Source organism: Excalfactoria chinensis, chromosome 2, assembly GCF_039878825.1.
Source record: "Excalfactoria chinensis isolate bCotChi1 chromosome 2, bCotChi1.hap2, whole genome shotgun sequence".
Taxonomy (NCBI): domain Eukaryota; kingdom Metazoa; phylum Chordata; class Aves; order Galliformes; family Phasianidae; genus Excalfactoria; species Excalfactoria chinensis.
Genome location: NC_092826.1, coordinates 135,764,070 through 135,783,279, shown reverse-complemented (window position 1 = coordinate 135,783,279; position 19,210 = coordinate 135,764,070). Strand labels below are relative to the sequence as shown.

General features: G+C 44.4%; 1 protein-coding gene across 6 annotated transcripts in view; it reads right to left on the bottom strand.

Moving 5' to 3' along the window:
- The window catches only part of PRKAG2 (protein kinase AMP-activated non-catalytic subunit gamma 2), a 169,601-nt gene that overhangs the window by 82,013 nt on the left and 68,378 nt on the right, over positions 1-19,210 (bottom strand). For 4 of the 6 annotated variants that reach the window (XM_072328028.1, XM_072328030.1, XM_072328027.1 and 1 more), the window contains exon 3: positions 16,208-16,487. In XM_072328028.1, coding sequence (XP_072184129.1) covers positions 16,208-16,487 — 280 coding nt within the window. Of the gene's footprint in view, positions 1-16,129; positions 16,488-19,210 lie in introns of those variants that run through there. The other 2 variants (XM_072328031.1, XM_072328032.1) reach the window with 2 other exon arrangements.

The following is a 19,210-nucleotide window of genomic DNA, read 5'->3' as shown; positions in this document are numbered from 1 at the left end:
TCCAATATACCATGGTACATATGTTTGTAGTGCTCACTTTTCTGGCAATTTCAGTTTGTGATGTGAAAAACGAAGCTGTTCTTATTACACACCACTATCTGGCTATGCTCAAAACAGCCAAACAGTCTTTGATCCAGTAAGCACAGGATGTCTGGAGAGATTAATGCAGGTCCTAAAGTTTAGTGAGTTTTCAGCAAAAGGAAAACATCTCAGTATTGTACGAAATAAGAACAGTAGACGCAATGAAGTTCTACAGAAGTATTTTTCCACTTGTGCTTTTCTTGTCTCTTCCTGCTACCAAGTCTATCAACTGCATCCACCCACAAAGCCTTTAGAAGAAGATGGGGGTCGCTGAAACTTGACGTATTTCCTCTTTGCCTTCTTCTTGTTCTTTTCCTTTCCCCCTTCCTCACTCTACATGCAGGAGTGGAGCAGAATGAGTGATGCTGAAGTTGTGCTGGGCATTGTAGGGATGAACAAAATATTCCCTCCACTTTAAAAGACAGAAAAGCTCTTTCAGGCAGCACTGAATAGGCCATAAACTGAACAACAACAAATGAGTAATCATTGGGTTGGAAGGGACCTTAACTAGGGATGGCCAGCATCACAGGAGTGAAATTTGTACCAATATCCAAATGAACGCCCCAAAATACAAAAGGCTGAAAATCAGAGCACCACAGCCCCCCAGAAACAGTCCTGCACTGAATTTACCTTAGGAGACATCTCCAAGCATCCACTTTACACCCACACAGGTGGCTCTCCTTCCCTGCACAGCCACAGCTCCAACATTTGCAATTCAAAAGCTGGTAAGAGCACCACGGATAGAACAGTTTCACACACATCTTACTGTAGTTCTAACATTTGTGCTGGCACAGTTGTCACAAAATACAACTCTGGGCAACAAACCCGCACATTCGAAGCAACACCTTCATCCTAAAATCTAGACATGGAGATGAGATTTCCAAGACATTTCAAATTCTGAATCCTTCTGGTCCCCACAGTGAGCAGACAAATCTGACAGCAAAAAGCCAAGAAATTTACTTACACATAAAACATGATGACAAATAGGCTCTTTCCCTGGCTTGGCATGATTGTTATCTACTATTTTAGGTTGAAAATAATTTAAGTGATCCCTAACAATAAAAAATGCAGACAGTGTAATTTGGGGTTGACAGTCATCCCACAAATGACCCACTCCTCTGTCACAGTGAATATAATAGAGACTATATAAATGGTAAACACAAAATGAGAGGCAGTGAACAGCATCCTATTAGACACATGAGACAACACAGACAATGCTGACTGCAAAGAAAGTTGAACCACACCTTGAAAAGAAAAATGCAGCAAATCCCTGAGGGACAAACCTTCCTGATGAGTTCCCAACCTCCAGCCTGATGGAGAGCAAAGGACTTCCCATCTGCCTGCCTCTTCTGTTCTTCTTAGCTTCTATCCTGGTGCATGGGAGCCTGAGGACCACGCTCAGGTTCCCTTAATGTGGTATTCAAACAGAATGGACATTTTCCATTGACACCGAACTACTGACAACCCAGTTTTGTCTACAGAAAAAGAAGGTCTCATACCTTTAGAGCAGAGATGATCTGAATTGCTCACAGAACTCAAGCTCTGCGCTCACAAAATCCCAATGACCAGCTGGGGTACTGACAGGAAGGGTTTCACCTACTTACTGTACAGCCACCAAGCGTGTACTTCAGTGAACCACTAAGGACACCGTGCTGGCATAGATCCCAGCCCCGTGAACCAAACACAGGCAGAACTCCAAGAGGTGAAATTCCTAACGGATCATCCAACCCTGCATTGTCATTGCAGAGGGAGTGCTTGGGCTCCAGCCAGGGGATCAGAATAGAAAGAGGAATCCACCACGTGTAGGCAGGGACGCACTGAAGTCCACCCGTGTGTGGCTCCGACTCCCTCAGTCTGCATGTTCAAGCCACTCCAAACAAATAGATCAGATCTTCATTTGCTGATTAACAAATAATACAAGTGGCTTTAAAATCCAACAACTGCACAAAATCCAAAGATCTATTTTCACATTTCTACCCCTGTTTTTTCTACCCCTACTTTTTTATACCCCTCCATTTTTCTATGAATGAATGATTCCCAAGCATCATTATTTGCAAGCAAGAGAATAAAACCAAGCACACTGCATGCTTTAACATCAATACTAACTGAACGGCTGGCTAACCAGCCCTGTTAACTTCCTGAGATGAACATCCCAGGGAACATCCCAGCCAAGCAGACCCCTTAGATCACCTTTGGATCCTCAGCAGGACGGGGTGACCACCGTATTTTGCAGCTTTGCACAGCAGGGAGCAACTCTCCCAAAGTCCCACAGCAGGCTGGCACCAGGCTGGAAAGGAATAGAAGGAGATGGAGGTGCGCTGGGTACGGTAGCTCTGCTCCTTCCTTTGCAAGAACATAACATATTGCTTGGAACAGCAGTGTGCACGCAGTGGCTGTCTCACATGCTCATGTTCCAAAGAGATTATTGCAATTAGTGGCCTAGATTACTGAAGATCTGCCAGAGCAGATGGAAGTATGGAAGAGGAAGGGTTCATAATCACATGCATGAGACCTGGAACAGAAATCATTCAACATCTTTCTGCTTTTTCTTTCCAGTTTTTGGTGGTTTTTTTCTTAAATTTTTACACCCATGTCAAACATAGCAATTTTGTTGGCAAAAGAAACTTTACTGAATTTTCAAGAGAGATGAAAGCATGATGAGAAAAACAGACCCTGCAGCTTACTGACATGGCAATCCAGGGACACTACTGGTGTGCCATGGTACAGAAGGAACAAAGCCTGAGATAGTGCGTGTGTAAAGGAAAGCTGGCATTGGTTTGATGTCTACAATGAGCAAGAAACAACCCGAGCCCAAATTTCTTGATAATTCTATTGATCTGTGCAATTTGCAGAGACATAACTTGGAAAGAAAGCACCTGATGCACCCACGGCATCCAGTTTATACACTGCTGTGACTGCTGGAGCCACTCCTGTGATGGAAGTGATTGAAGGGACAGCATGGGATGTCTTGGATCATAAAAAGCGCCACATTTATTTACTTTGCAAGTGGAAAGACCAAGCAGTGTCAAGTTCAGAGATGCTACATTTAGGATTGTGTGAAAAATCTCAGTGTGTTGGCCAGCACCAATGCAGACATGAACTAGAGAAGTTCTGAGTTCTTCCTTATGCCTGAATGACAGGAGGGCTGGAAACCTGGAAGCTACACGGCAAACACTTCCAATTGAGAGAATGAAAAAGATGTGGACCATGTCCTTGGGAGAGTGCCCCAGAGATGGAATAGTAAGAGGCAACAGTAACTCCTTGTGCAGTTTTCCTTGGGTATTAGATTTTAAGACGCCTCATGAGTCAGAGGGCAGGTACCAGTGCTTGGGCTGACCCCAGCTTGACTCAGATCCCAGACCAAAGCTTAAGAAAAGAAACTTCTTCTAGAACCACAAAATCTCATTAAATGGTGATTAATCTCAGCAGTGCTTTGGGCCAATCGCACTACTATTTTTACCTTGTAAAGCTCTGTTGAAAATGATCTAAAGTAGTACCACAGGTGATCAGATACTCATTGAACAGCGCCATCAGATTCCCAAATCTTGTCCAAGGACTGACTTTGTGCGCTGACTTGAGTGCTTAAAGCAGAAAGCACTCTACAAAGTAGCCCAAACATAATTAATCAGCTTAAATTCCAAGTTGGGAATCAAAGGAGAGACTCAGCGTTATGGTTACAAAGCTCTGGTTATATCTCCAACAACACAAAACCCTGTTGTTGCATTTCCTGCTCTGCCCTGAAAACACCACACATCCACAGTCCGGCATGATGCTGGCTGCTGTGATCCTGGCTCTCAGAGTCCAGCTTACCTAAAAAGATGCCTAGAAAACCCTACCAGATTGGACGCTTTTGCTGTTCTTATTAATTAATACATATGTGTGGGGAAAAAAAAGAGCAAAACCAAACCACAACTCCCCGTCATCATCATCTTTGTAGCTACCAATAAGGCCTGGCATGTCTGACAGTCATATTATTTGCATGTGACTGGAGCAAAATTATATTAGAAGCTCTGTGCTAACAGACAGGAAAAGAAATTATGGCTCCAAGCAACATATTCCTGTAAACCAGGTAGGCTGCTTCCAGTTATAATAAAATACTGGCAGAGAGGGCAGAGGAGGTGAGTAGGGAACAGTGAAATGAGACTGGGAGATGAGTTAAGAGACCCCATTTTTATTCTCCTTTCCGTTCCTGAGCTGCTGCATGACCAGAGACAGAATCATCCCTTGTGTCCAAGGAAGAGGACCGGGAACTGGGAAACAAAGTGCCTCGGACATAGAGAAACAAAGCAGCTCCTTCCCAGCTTCACACTCACCAAAGGCTTCTCTTCCCCTGCCAGACTCTGACTCTTTGCAAGTTGTACATGTGCTCTGCGTTGCCGAGCCTCGCATCTGCTGGATGGATGAGAAATTAATTTCTAAGAATTTCAGTGATGTCAGGCATTTTCTTTTCTAATGTGACCATAAAATGGCAAGAACCGTCAGCAGGAGTTTAGCAAAAAAAAATGTTGACGTTGCTTGGATACTGAGCTCTGCTCCACTCTAGGATTTGCTTGCATGTCTGCATTTGACAGCAATAACTCCTTAGGATTTGGGGTTTTCTTTAATATTCTGATAGCCGTGCAAATATCTGTCCTTATTCAGAGCTCTGCTCCTCTTTCCTCCCCCACTTTTTGGCTTTGTAAAATACAAACTAATTCCTCAACCGTAGTAAAGCCATAAATAAGAAGTCATAAAAATATTTTTCTACCCTTCTTTCTCCAAGGTTAATCTTTTCAGTTATATAAGCACTTTACAAAATAGCACGGGGACAGTATATGAGAATCTGTTTACATGATTAAGACTTGACTCCTTTAGTGTGTCCCAATGACAGCACATTATGATTTGCAGTCACCACCGCTGAGGCTCCACAGCATCTCTCCATGACCTCTAGAGCAGCGACATTTAACATTTCCTTTCAGAGTGCTTGCAGTAGATCATTATGTTGGGTATCCGTGGAGCCTTGGGAGAAAGAGCACTACCAAATACCCGCTAATTTTTTATTACAGTGGGTGGATTTCAGGTTTTGCTGATGGCAACAATCCAGCTACCCCAAGGGGAAGTCAATTTCTCTCACTTTTCCTCTTTACTTCTGTCTTGCTCCAAATATACAGCGTGCAGAAACAGTTCTCTCCGCCATTTAGTGGAGTGCTGTAGTGCTTTATAATCTTTTATGGTAAAGAATTTGGAAGGACTTGAGAGAGGGCTTAGGGCAGAACATAAACAGAACCAAAGTGCGCGCACAGAATCACAAAGCCGCTCATCCTGGCAGCAGAGAAGCAAGAAAATCCTCTGCAGATCATTTTCCAGTCTGGTCCCTGATGTTTCCTAAGTGAGGAATGATGGAGTTATCCTCATGCTCTGCTGTAGCAGTCTCAGCACCCTGTGGGGTTATTTTCCAAAGGAAATGGCATGCTGCTTGGGCACTTCCACAGTGCGACTTGTTTTATTGACCTAATAACTTCTCTGGATTCAAATATGCAAGCAGCTGGCAGCACCCACGCTACAAGAGCGTGCTTACTAAGTCTAGACATGCAGCCTCAATAGTTTAACTCCTTCTGAGTGATGCCCAAAAGTCCCTATAAATATTGCCTTGCTCATTTTTAAACATTAAAATTGGAAAGGACAAAGCCACAGCAACACACAGTGGAAAGAATGGTTGCTGCTGGAGCAGGCTTGTTTGGTGCCTCTGCCACTTGTGCTGCCTTCACAAGCGTTTCGTGTTTGACTTTAAGTGATTTAATTGCAGTAACTTGCCTTAATAATAAATCCCATGCCAAGAAACTCCAAAAAACAGTAAGAGCTGACCCAGGGCCACTTTCCCAAGGATTTATACAGCCCCATGCTCTAACGTATTGCCCCTGGTGCCAGAGAAGCTTTTCAGGATCTCCCAGGTGCCTGCAGTCACTCTGACAGCCTGCAGTTCCTGCTACAGCCATACATATCAAGGTGCTTTACCCTAAATTGCACCCCTAGAACGGCCACAATGTCTTATTGTAGTGAGGGGCCCAACACTGAATGCTGCACTCAAAGTGTGGCCTCACCAGCGCCGGTATAGAGCAACAATCACCTCCTGCTCCTGCTATTAATCATTTACACTGATGAAATTAAGACTTTCAAAGTGGATCAGGCCTCAGGTATCTTGATCTATCTGCGGTGTCCCTGCTCATTGCAGGGGAGTTGGACTAGATGGTCTTCAGAGGACACTGCCAACCCTAAGGATTCTATAATTGTGTGATCCCCAAGTCCTGCCCTTGCAGCATTTAGATGTGAATTTTAGGCATGGATTCAACATATATTTGGTCTCTGGTATGGAGGCAGCTGGGTGGAATTGGAGGCAGAAGAAATCTCCATGGGCTGGAGATGGAAGCTCTGCGAACAAGAGCAAATAGCTGCAACCAGCAGTGTCCTGCTGGAGTCATGGGTCAGGTTGCTCCATGTGATCCACTCCTCATTAAGCCAATCTGCAGCAAGACTGTGAACATTACGAGCTATGGAAACCTTATACCAAGGTTAAGCAAACAAATCTGACACCAAACCTTCTGTCCAACACACGCAGGTGGTTAAGCAGAAATATTCAGTCACCCTGAAATGAGATACTCAGGATTCCCAAATAATGGCAGCCGTTAAACAACATGTGATGAATGAATGGCTTACCTACATACGGCTTCCCCAGCAGGAATTAATTGTGCCACGATGTGGTATTTGTCAGCACCATGAGATGTCCTTAATACTGAGAGCTACGTTCTGACCCCACTGTCGGCAATGACAAACCCTCCTGAGAGGGATGCAAAACAATCCCAGCTCTCTGTACAGCAGAAGAGCAGCAGGATGCCCACAGGAGGGCACCTATGTTTCATGGTTGGGGATGAGCTCCAGGGAGATGCAGCTCATGCTGACGCAACTCACACACTTGTCACCTCAGTGCTGCACCTCACGCCTCCATGGGGCTCTCAGAGCTGCACTTACGTTCAGCCTCAGGAAGATCCTACTTGAGACGTCAGCAGACTCTCTGTGCTCTGTTAGGAGGGGAGGGCCGCCATCCTGCTGACCCATCCCCGAGCTCCCTACTGGCTCTGTGTTTCTATGACTGCCATAAAACAGTTTTTGACATGCGGACCTTTCCAGCAGTGCTCTGTAGAGGTGCTGGTTTAGCTGGACGCTCTAGCATACTGAAAGTGGACCAAAGCAAAAGCAACCAGAAGAGATTATGCATTACAGATTGTTGCTCATAGAGTGCAGGTAACTACAGACCCAAATCTTCCCTTCAGAAAGGTCACTCTGCAGGACATTGCTCTCTAAATTACAACAATACAGTCTTTTTCTTATCACAGTTTTACTATAAGGCTATAATTAATTCTCATCTTGCTGTACTTTGTAGAGCATCCACACACACTCTATTGGCATATCCTGGTTGGAAATCCACTGATGGAGCTTCTGAGTGTATGATAAACCCCATCCTGACAACCCTCAGATGGTGCATGGAGCTCCAACTAATGTGCACATGTATCCCTGTGACTGCAAAAACACTCTTCTGGACCTGAATTGGGTCCCTTGCACAGTGGTGTCCTTAATTCACTATGCCTGTCCCACATTGTGCCAGGGAAAAGTTTTACTGGATTATCAGAGCAACCCACAGCAATGGTTACTGGCTCCCAGTACAGACATTATCCTGCTTAGAGGATACACGATTCAAACAAGCTTCTTTAAAGTTCCTGACAGCTGGGAGCCATTCACAGATTCATTAAAAAGACCCAAACTCATTTTCTGACGCGACTAGAAGACCTTGCCTGTCCTCTTCTTATTTTAAGCTAAGAACAAGTCTTCTAGCCTCCTCCAGCTGATTTGTTGATCATTTTAAGCATAATAAAATCCAAACCGATTAAATCAACTTAGGCTAGAAAACCAATTAATTTTCATAAGTGGCATAATTGCCCTCTGCTTTGACAGAAGCAAATATGTAAGTTTACTTTAGTCAAAGAACAAAGCAGCACGGGAGGGCTTACCTCCATTACACAGACTCACAAGGAAATGAATTTGACCATTGATATTAACTTAACTTTGGTGTTATACAATTTCTGTGGTGTTTTCACCTCTGCAAACTGCAGGTACAAAAAGACTTTCCTCTGGGTCTGCAAATCCATTCTGATATTTGACTTTGTATGATGAAAGGGAAAAAAATTCCAAAGCCTGGCCTTACGTGGAGCTTAATACTATAAGAAAATGTCTGTGCTTTCCACATCCTCTCATCCCAGCTACAGCCAACCTGCATTTGATTTTTCTGTCCACACAAAATGGGCCAACAACAACTCCATAGCTGCACAGCAACTACACAAGTTGCTCTAAGGCTCTTCAACTCCTGACCAAGATAAAGTGGGTGCTGCAGCCTCGGCTTGCCCAATTCAGCCATGCTGAAGCAAGTGCTGGGAGCTCATGTGATGGTTTGTACCAGCTCAGCTGCCAGTCTGCAGTGTCTTCCCAGGGCTACTTCTCATACAAGTGGCCTACTAGAAACTGGAGGAGCATCTTCTCTGAACTTCTATGTAAAAGTGACACTCTGTACCACCAGTCAGCCTGGGTGTCCACAGCTCTCAGTTTGTGAAGTCGTGCATCTTGCTGTATTAAAGCCTTCAACACCTTCACCAAGGGCACATTAGAAAATGACTGGTGTTCCCAGCCGACACCAAATGTCAGAGGTTACTCTCATGCCACTGGGTTATCATGCAAGATTACGAAGGTCCTCGAAGGCAATGAACAACCGAAAGTCCTTCCTCATCATCCCAGGTCATTCATCCAGAACCAGATGTGGTGATAAACTGCAGGCTGCTGAGTCCAGGGTTTCTCCATACTTCCTATATACACACTGTATATCCCCCAAACTATGCACTTTTCTGCCCTGCAATAGGTTTCTTTCATTCAATATTCCTCCCAATCAGAAAACTGACTGATTCAACATTTATCATCTTTATCCTTCATTTTTTGAGGCATTTTCCATGGCCTTTATCTAAGAAGAAAGGACTCTGTGAACCTATGATATACATCAAGTTTGGCTCTAATACCTTAAGAGAATGATAACACTCAGACTCTACCCACATCTCAAAAGAGACTGAACACACAATGCAGGGATCATGAGTAGCATTCACTAAGCTTCAGATGAAGCAGTGCACTTAATACTAAGGATGTAAACAAAGCTACTAAAATAATCAGGACTTCTTCATTACTTAAAACCAAGTATTTGCCTAGGGACCAAATACTGAAATGGCTGATCTCAATGTAAATCCAACCCCCGTATGTTTGAAATGCTGCCCTTACTTCTTCTCCTGGATTTTCAAATTGCTCATAGTTTCAAAGAGAAAAAACCCAAATCAAACCAAACCAACTCACACTTTATTTCCAAATGCTTGTTTCCAAACGCTTTGCTGTCATGAGACGCTTGGAGACTTTGAAACTCTCTCATTAGCTTTACTACCAATGGGGGAACAAAGTCGTGAGCACTGCCCTGCAGACCTGTATTTCACAAGGAGACTGGCAGGAAAAGAGCACCAGGGTTCATCAACCTCTCAGGTGCTCAAAGGGTGTATTTTCTATTTGTACACTTAATATACAAATAAATATGGAGAGCATTATTTTACTGAGTGAGAATTTCTCTTTCCCCCTCATGCCAATAACAGCCTCTAAAAGAGTCAATATAAAACCAAGGTCACTGTCACATCATCTATACATTACAAGAAGTAATACCTTGGTTAGTTAGCTAAAGCAATCATTTATAGCATGTTCCATAGTTCAGATCCCAGGAAAGACAGAAGGAGAGAATGGCTCTGCTCCCACGTCCATCCCACACCCTACTGGTGAAAGTCAGAGACTGCAAACCTACCTCCTTTCTTTTTTGCATCGTTGCCTCTGAATCACTGGCAGTTTGAAGATGGTCTGAAAACCCCTTATTTCCTAGAAAGGGTGGTAAAGTATATTAAAGTGCACAGGGTGTGCTCTGTACGTGCAGACTACAAGTAACACTGACCATGGGAAACAAAGGTGAAATGGGAAACGCATTGAAAGATCCTTCCAAATGAAGTAAAACCCATCACTGTGGGCACATCCTAACCAGAAAAATCATCTGCTGCTGACAGTAGATGTCAGTAACTGGCAGAGGAACCAGGGCTGAACACGGCTGGTCTGTGGCCACATACAGCTCCATGTGGCAGCAGTTCAAATGCAGCCGTTCTGCTGACACATGTTGTCTGCAGAAAGTCATTTTTCCAGCGTAGATCAGATTGAAATGAATAGTGTTAAGCCTTCTGTCTGACTTGGTGGGCAAAGCAAGCTAGAACAATCATGGTTAGATGAACTTACACAGCAGTACTGGAAAGTGGAGGCAGACAGAAATGGCTCTGTACCTTCCCTAGGTTTTATGGGATGAAGTTGGAAAAGCCTACACCAGCATCCCAAGGTGAACTGCAGCCAAGCAGCCCCATCCTTCCACACCCCAAGCCTTGCTCCTGTGCAGTCAGATGTAAGGGCAGTCACAGCCAGAAATCAAAGCTGTTGTTGGATTTCAATCAGCTGCCAGCAGCCCAACCATACCCTGGATGCATCGGCCCAGTGTTGCCACCGGGAGAGCAGAGGGGTTATCATAGTATGATAGTATCATAGTATCCTGCTCTGCTCTTTTTGTTTGAAGAGTGGGAGACTGTGGGATGAGTTTGCTGATTAGAAATCCAGACGTAGATTCCAGAATCTTGAATGAGAGAAGACAGACCAACCTGTACAGCAAGGGAAGGTTAAGAGAAGCAGTTGGCAAACAGCTTGATCCAAAGGTACGCAAGAGGCCCGTGCCTGGCATCCCATGCCTGTGTCAAACTGAAACACTGCTTCACTGGAGATTATTACCTAAACATCAGGAATATGGAGCGCAATTTGGCAGACATGAATTGCAATCTGAAGTTTGAAGAAAAGCTGCGGTACGAATCTGCTAGTGAGGAGGCCTACAAGGTTGCCCAGCTGTATGGGCTATGGGAAATGAAAGCTGCTGGCTCCATCTATGGGTAAAAAGCAGTATAGTTATAACCTTTCCTCACAGCGAGCATATTCTTAACCACAGGATGTTCTCTGGAAATAGAAATTAATAGGATAAATGCAATATCTGACAGCCTTTCCTTTTTGCTTCTCACATTCTTCTGAAAGAAATCACCACCAGCACCTATCTGGCCCTTTATTACCCGAGCAGCAGGAGTTCTCCTTATGGATTTTGTTGGGCACCTCAGTTAATAGCATTGAATTTCCAAAGCAGAAACATTGTTTACTATGAGAAAGCAGAAAATGAAAATTTTATGTTGAAAAATCCTTCCTCAAATATGGTACAAGTTCACCTTTACTCCAATCTGACCACCAGCTTCAAGGCGTCAGAAAGCTGTGTAATTTGAGATACAGCAGCCTTTAATCCTGAGCTAATTTATGTTTCGATTCCATCCACCACAGCCCAAAGCTTGAGGTTAATGGAAATCTTTTAATTGATTTTCTTTGCTGGTAAAATTGGCAGCACCTTTGATGCGTTGTGATTACTGCCGTCACCTTGGTAGTTTTGGAAGGGGAAGCAGGTCTGGAAAATGCCCTGCTGCCTTTCAGAGACAGCATTCAGCTTTCGGTAGGAAGTTCAATTTCTAATAACCTGTATTTCCCACAGCCACATGCTTTTAACAAAACGTTCCTTGTACTTGATGTTAGTATGTGTGCAGGGATAGCTCCCTCATTTTCACTCAGTGAAAGAATGCTCTCCTTTATTGGTACATGTCTTGTTTCTGATGTGTGTATTGTTTCTGAAGCAAAAACTCATGCAAAACTCATGGAAAAATGAAATCTGATTTGAGTTTTCTTGCAGAGCAGATCATCCTCCCACGTTTACTCTGTAGTTTGCAGTACTGAGAGAAAACTTGTGCCATTTCTTGCTTCCCTGAGCTTTATACCCACTCATGCGAACTCACCCAGAGACCAGATGCACTCTCTTCCGGAGTTTGCATTCACAGCCAGCAGAGCTTCAACAACCAAAACTCAGTAACACTTTGGAGCACCAAGCCCTGTTTGTCATGGAATCATAGAATGGCTTGGGTTGGAAGGGACCCCAAGGATCACCAAGTTCCATACCCCCCGCCACAGGCAAGGCCACCAACCTCCATATCTAATGCTAGTTCAGGCTGCCCAGGGCCCCATCCAGCCTGGCCTTGAATACCTCCAAGGATGGGGCATCCACAGCCTCTCTGGGCAGGCTGTGCCAGCACCTCACCACTCTCTCTGTGAAGAACTTCCTCTTGACATCCAATCTAGACCTCCCCTCCTTGAGCTTAAAACCATCCTTGTCCTGAGAGCTGTTCATGCAGTGCTTGGCAAGCTTAGGACAGGTTGGACAGCAGCTTCACAACACCGATGTTGTGGAGTTACTTTCCACAGCACTTCAGACTTGAACACGCACCCATCCATTTGTCCTTTGTTCTTGCCATCCATGGCGAGCTGGTGTTAGCTCTGTGACAGCTACACGTCACACGTGCTTTTCTAAAATTAGAATATTCCTGTTTGCTCATTTTTTTCTTATCATCTACAAATAGTCAGAATGCAATTGCTCAGCGTTCCACGGCTGCTCACTCACCCACACTTTCAACAGCGGGCAGTGCCAGGTAGTGAGCTCCTCACCTCCCACGTGCAAACCTCTGCCCACAGAACACGTTTGGCTTTGGGATGTTTACATCCCCCCCACACCCCAATGTAATTTATTATTATTAATAATAAAATATTAAAAAACCTGCATTAAACTTTTTACATCAAACTGGAAAACGTTTTAACTCTCATGCCTGAAGATCGCCTTTTGTTTTAACTTTGCCTTACCCAAACAGTTCATATCCTCACTAAACGGCGTACATCTGAATGGTGAAATACCTTCACTGGGAAAAGAACAGCTACATGGGAAAGAAAACCCTGCAAACTCTACACACGGTCTTTGAAATGAAAACAAGTTAGGAAGAGGCCGCTTCCAAGAGAAACAAGGAATACGCGGAGTAACAGGTTAGTGTGTGTTTTGAACAGCGTGTGGGAGGAGGAAGCGGAGGAAAGATGGGGGATGTTATTTGCAGCAGAGATGGCATACACTTCCCACACCTACTGCTCCAAGATGACAGGCAAAAGGGATGTACAGTGGATTCAATTCAGGTAAAGCTGGGGAAGAAATCCTTACTAACCCTGTGGACTTCTACGTGGTGCTTTTATTCAGCTGTGGATTGCCTGGATAAAGAGGAGATTTGCTATAAGGCATCTCTATGGTCCCCTGTTCCGATGCTATGTCACCCCCCCCAGGAACATTTTTCTTATTGTCTGCCCTTGCTGCCCTTGCTGCCTCTTATCCCTTCATTGTGAGCTCCTAAGATGCCCAGCTCTGCCATCTCCACAGCCCCTCATCAGTTAACCAGTGAAAGCAAAATGTCTTTTTCTCCTTAGCTCCAGCCCCCAAACAACCCAGTGTCCTTCACTGGGCTCACTCCAGTACATCCCTGTCTTTCACACTGCGAAGCCAAATGCTGGAGCCAGCATTGCAGCATTGAGCAAAAGGGAATCACCTCCCTCAGCCAGCTGACAATGCTCCTGCTAATGCAGCCCAGCGTGCAAGTAATTTTCATTTTAATAGTGCTAACCCAGTGCCAAGAGCTGATCGGCAGCAAGGGCAGGCAAGAACAGCAAGCCCATGTGATTTCAGCATGCTGTCATTTTCAGAAGAAATAAAGCAGCCTAAGCCCCATTCACTTCTAACACAGCTATCCCAAACTGCTTGAGAAAATGGGATTTTAATCACAAAGGATGTGACAATTTTGATCAGCGAAGCACTCAAATACCTTGGGAAATGTGTGGCCCTGCGTTGCTTTAGCTCTTCTCAGAGCTCTGCAGCACAGCATCAGCACAGATCTGAGGTCTCTGGGCTGAGGAGTCACTGAGGACTCTCATCACTCAGAAAATGCTGTGTAGGACCCAGAGATTCCGTTTTGAGTGGGACTTCACCGATTAAGTTAGTGCTTCATAATACACAGGGTTATTCTTTCTTTGCAAAGCAGCAGGATGTAAACATTCAGTCTGTGAAAAACTAAACAACGCAATAGAAATGTTAACTTGCCTAAGTTTCCTTAAGTCCTGAGAAGGTTTTGTTGAACACAACTAAAGACAAATCAGTCAAATACAGTAAATCCTAAGTGCGTAATTCATCGCCAACCAGTGCTAAGCACAGTGTGAATAAAACCTGCTTTAATGTCACAGTGAGCCACATGTGTCTGCATGAGCCCCTCCATTAGCGAGCTGAGTGATGTGAAAGTGCCTGGTATGAAATGCTGGTTTTCAAAAGGCTGCAGAATGGGACAAGTCATTGTTTTAATACAAACTTTACCCCTTGCAAGAGGCAGCTCCTTCTGCCTTAACAACAAAAGGACACAAATACCCAAACCCGGCACAGCTCCTGCAACCCTTTCTGGAGCAGCAGGGTCATGGAGATCTTCTGTAAGCTCAAAAATAGCATAGCTCCAGTCCAAGTCTGATCCTGTGATGTGACCTTATCAGAAGGATTTTGCTGACTACTGGAAGATTCCTTTATTTAGTATTCTGGTGTACCTAGCTAGGATAGAATTTAAATGGTGCTATTTGCTGGGATTACTTTGTTAAAATGTCACAAGGTGGCTTTGCTGTGCAGTGCGTCTCACTGTTATTCCTGCAGCAGAGAGCTCTTCTTGGTGCACTGAATCAGTAGCTTATTGCCCGTGCAACATTTAAGCCTATCTAGATGAGCAAAAAGAGCTCAAATGGACTTTAATTACTATCAGGCTTGAAGCAGTGGGGTACATAAAAGTGGGTTTGAACTTTAAATAGAGGAGAAAAAAATGTCCTTGAAAAGAAATGATGCCTACAGTCCACTCAGAGTCCTCCAGAAACATTGACTCTTTCAGTCCGCTAATGGAGTTCCAGAGAGAGGCAAAGCCTGGGACAGATACAGTCTCAACTCAGCTACAGCAGAACTTCTGATCAACTAGAAGAAAAATCAACTGCAGGTTTGCATAGTTGTGTTCACACACATAAAAGCAGTGAAAAAATTCTTCGTTCTGATTAAAACTACATTTCAAAGAGAGATTTTGCTGAAGAAAATGGAAGTGCCTCTTCACAGTTTATAAGCCACAGAAAGCTATCAATACATCACAATAAATACTCAGTCAAACTTGGGTATGTGCATCATTAATTCTGTACCTATGTTGTCTCAGAAGGTTTGCCAAAAAATTACCTTGAAGCTATTTCTTCTGTTCACAAAAAGGAAAACACACCAAATACTTCAGTGGCACAAAGTCATTCCTCTCTGTCTCCAAGGCAGAGCAGCCACAACTCTTTGTAGATTGGCATTGGGAATCTTCATTCAACAAGAAAGTGTTGAAATCAAAGCCTCCTCTCAACCCTCCTCATTTCTGAGTTGTAGAAATGTTGTATTAGCACATGGGCTGTTGAAGAAGCCAAATTTGTTTCTAATACAAAGCAGGCAACTGCTCTGAACCACGCAGGTCAACAACGTTTTCATATTGTAGCAGAGCAGCTCAAACTCGCCCTTAGCGGTCATTTGATTGGAAATGTATCCTTTATTACTATCGAGTCAAGGCCTCTTATTCACCCCCAAATGACACAGTTCTCCATGGAGTCTACCAAAGCGAGCCTCCCCAGGCTCCCAAGTTGACATCCTTTCTATGCCTATCTCCACCCTAAGCCCCATGGCTGCTCCCGCACCTCTTGAGCCTGGGAGCTGATGTCCAACCAGCCTTGGTGAGACTGCTTGGAAACTGCCTGTGCCACAGAAGCAGGATTTCTAAACAAAGCTCTGAAGCGTGACTTCCCTCCTCAGCCCTGTATAGGTGTCCTGGAGAACTCATTCCCTACTTGCCAGCCAAAACCCCCAAACACAGTCAAGTGAAAGCGATAACGAACAATTAGCACATGCCTCATCTGCACTTACTTCACTACCGCAGGTAAAGAATGGGCCAAGCCCAGAGGTACTGTGTATCTTCCTGAAATAACATGAGCAATTTCTTACTTTTTCTTGATCTGGAGAAAAACTTGATGCCCCCAGGAGAGGTAGACGGGTTAGAATTGGGGGAGGACTCTTTGGAGGAGGACCTGAAGATCCCACTGAAGCTCATTCGACGTGGGGAGCGTGGGGGAGACTCCTGGTAGGGGAAGGGGAAGACAGTTTTGGGTGAGCCAGGGCTATGTTTGGATCTCACGGGGGCAGAAACAGGGCTGGAAGGTCTGTTCTGGAGCCCTTTTGAGAAAATGCCTTTTGAAGGACTGCCTGTAGAGTAGCTTTCTTCCACCTGAGGAGGAGAGAAAAAAGAAGAAAAAGAGACATCACCATTAATTCAATTCAGTTTGTGCCATTAGGATCTCAGAGCTTGTATCAACACAGTCACTCTGTTTATTCCAGCTGTGGGTTAACCAGACCTTCCCCAATATCAGCCTGCACTGTCATGCAGATGTGTGTGTTCCACCTCACTGGGCTCATTGCTGTTCACAAAGATTTAGAACTATGTGCATTAACTTCATTACCACACATACGCTGCAGGATATTTTTTACCGTGTTTATTTGCTTCACATTTCCATTCCTTCCCCAGAACACTGAAAGATGGGTGGCAGTACATTTATTAAGGGCAATGAATGACCTCCTTTAAGCTAACACAGCACCCTGGGGCCTCCCTTCTGCATTTAAGCACCCATCTGTAGTACCGAAATCTCCACTGCACAATGTGGCACAGCAGAGAGCACGAGTTCTCAGCACCGGACACCGCCATGGAGTTTTCAACTCTAGTCCCAAAATAGAGCAATCATTCTAGAGTGGCAATGTTACAGATAATTAGCCCAGCCTCCAGCTTGGGCATGACCTTTCTAAGAGCTCTGTCTCTTCAGGGACCTGTGCTGGCTTTCCAGCTAGCATGAACATCCATTCACAACACAGCAGTGCACTGTGCAGGATCATCTAGAGAGGTGGAGGGGAAAAGCCCAGAAAAAACAAACAAACAAAGAAACAAAAAGAAGCAAATACGAAGTTCTTCCCACATACCATTAACAGAAGCCTACACAAACCGCTGTGGGATTGGCCCAGGTCTGAGCTATATGCAGAGTTTATTTCCTCCTGAATGCACAAAATACTTCTATGGGCACAAAGCTTCTTTTTTAGCTGGGGTCATTTCTCATGAATTAAAGGTCCTGTTCCTGGGGATCAGTGACAATGGCTTTCAGGTCTTCAGTAAAGGTGAAAGCAAAGGCCATGGTTTACATGCCCGTGGGCACAGCACACAGCCTTCTGCATGAGGTGAGGTGGGGCTTGAGTACTTTGCATGCTTGTTCCTCACTCCCAATATGCAAAGCAAAAGGGATGCATTAAACAACTGCTGTCTGCTAGGTGCACGTGGTACGTGTCAGTGAGGCTGGGTAAATGTGTTGCTGCCATGGGAGGAATGGTAGGGGAAATAATGTATTTATTAGAATCACAGAATCACAGAACGTCTTAGGTTGGAAGAGACCTTCAAGATTTTAAATTCCAAAGTCCATGCCATGGGCTGGCTGCCCCCATGGAACCAGGCTGCCCAGCACCCCATCCAACCTTGCCTTGAGCACCTCCAGAGATGGGGCATCCCCAGCTCTCTGGGCAGCAATGTCGGTGCCTCACCATCCTCTGAGTCAAGAATTTCTTCCTTACATCTAATCTAAATGTCTCTTCTGTTAGTTTAAAGCCATTCTCCCTTGTCCCACCACTGTTAGACCATGTAAAAAGTCATCTCTTCCAGCTTGTAAGCTCCTTTCAAGTACTGGAAGACCACAACGAGGCCTCCCCAGGAACTTCTCCAAACTAAACAAGCCCTGTTCCCTCAGCCTTTCTTCATAGGAAAGGTGCTCCAGCCTCTTGATCATATTCACGGCCTTCAGATGAAAGAAAAGATGAAAGCTGGGAGTGGAAACCACAGTAGGGCCTGCAGTAATTCCTCCTTTGGTAAAATTACCCACCTGAAAGGCTGGTGGCATTTGGTCTGAGAGATGGACACCAGCAGCCTGGGTCAGCAGCTGGAGAATGGAGATGTCTGGCAAGATGCTGAACTGCTTTTCATCCCTGCACATTTATTATTGACTACCTGCCTTTGCAGAAGGACTAGAGGAGCAGTTGCCCTCAAGGGGAAATTTTGGGAAAGGGTAAATCAATTCTAACTAAAGCACTGGGTACCAGAACCAACAACAAACTCTTGACAGTGTTCACCAAAGAAGAAAATACAGTGTCTCCTTCTCTTCTTTTTTTCCACTCTCACTCTCCCATCTTTTAATAAATAAAGACATACTCTTGCTCAGTCAACACCTTGACTCCATTCTGAGTCTTAATTTGTAAGGGTTGGGATCAGTATAATGAAACACAAATCACTTTGGCTTGCAGCACTCCTTCAGTGCCACTCTATGTCCTCTGACACAAACACCATCTCATGGTGAGTCAAGAAGAATTGAGCACAGTCCCTCAACTGAGACCTGGAATAATGAACAGACTATAAATAAATTAATAAACTCCACTTTAGTTATGGGTAAATAGCCCCTAAGAGAGAAACTTCTTCATGAAAGCTCATTAACTTGACTAAAACAGCATCTGTAAATCACCTGAGACCACACAGCGTTCTCTGCCCAGCTATGCAGCCTAGGAAACAACTGTCCAGTGAAGCAGCACCTCCACTCACTGCAATGCAAACAGCTCTACTGCCAAATCTACTGCCTGAAAGTCGGGAGCGAGAAGTACGTTTTCAAGTTCATTTTAATTGCAATATAAATCCGCTGCTACCTTTATAATTTCAGACTGTTTCCAGGAATGTAGTTTCATTATCACTTTTCTCCTAAACTGACAAGCCATGGAAGTTGTAAAGTTAAGAGAAGGACATCCTTCTGGGGCCACCTTTAATATTTTATGCATCTTTTTTGCGTGCTTACTTGGTAATAACAAAACACCAATAGGAGACCCTTCAAAAGTCCATGCTGTCCTCACATCCTCATGAAACAATTTGCCAGA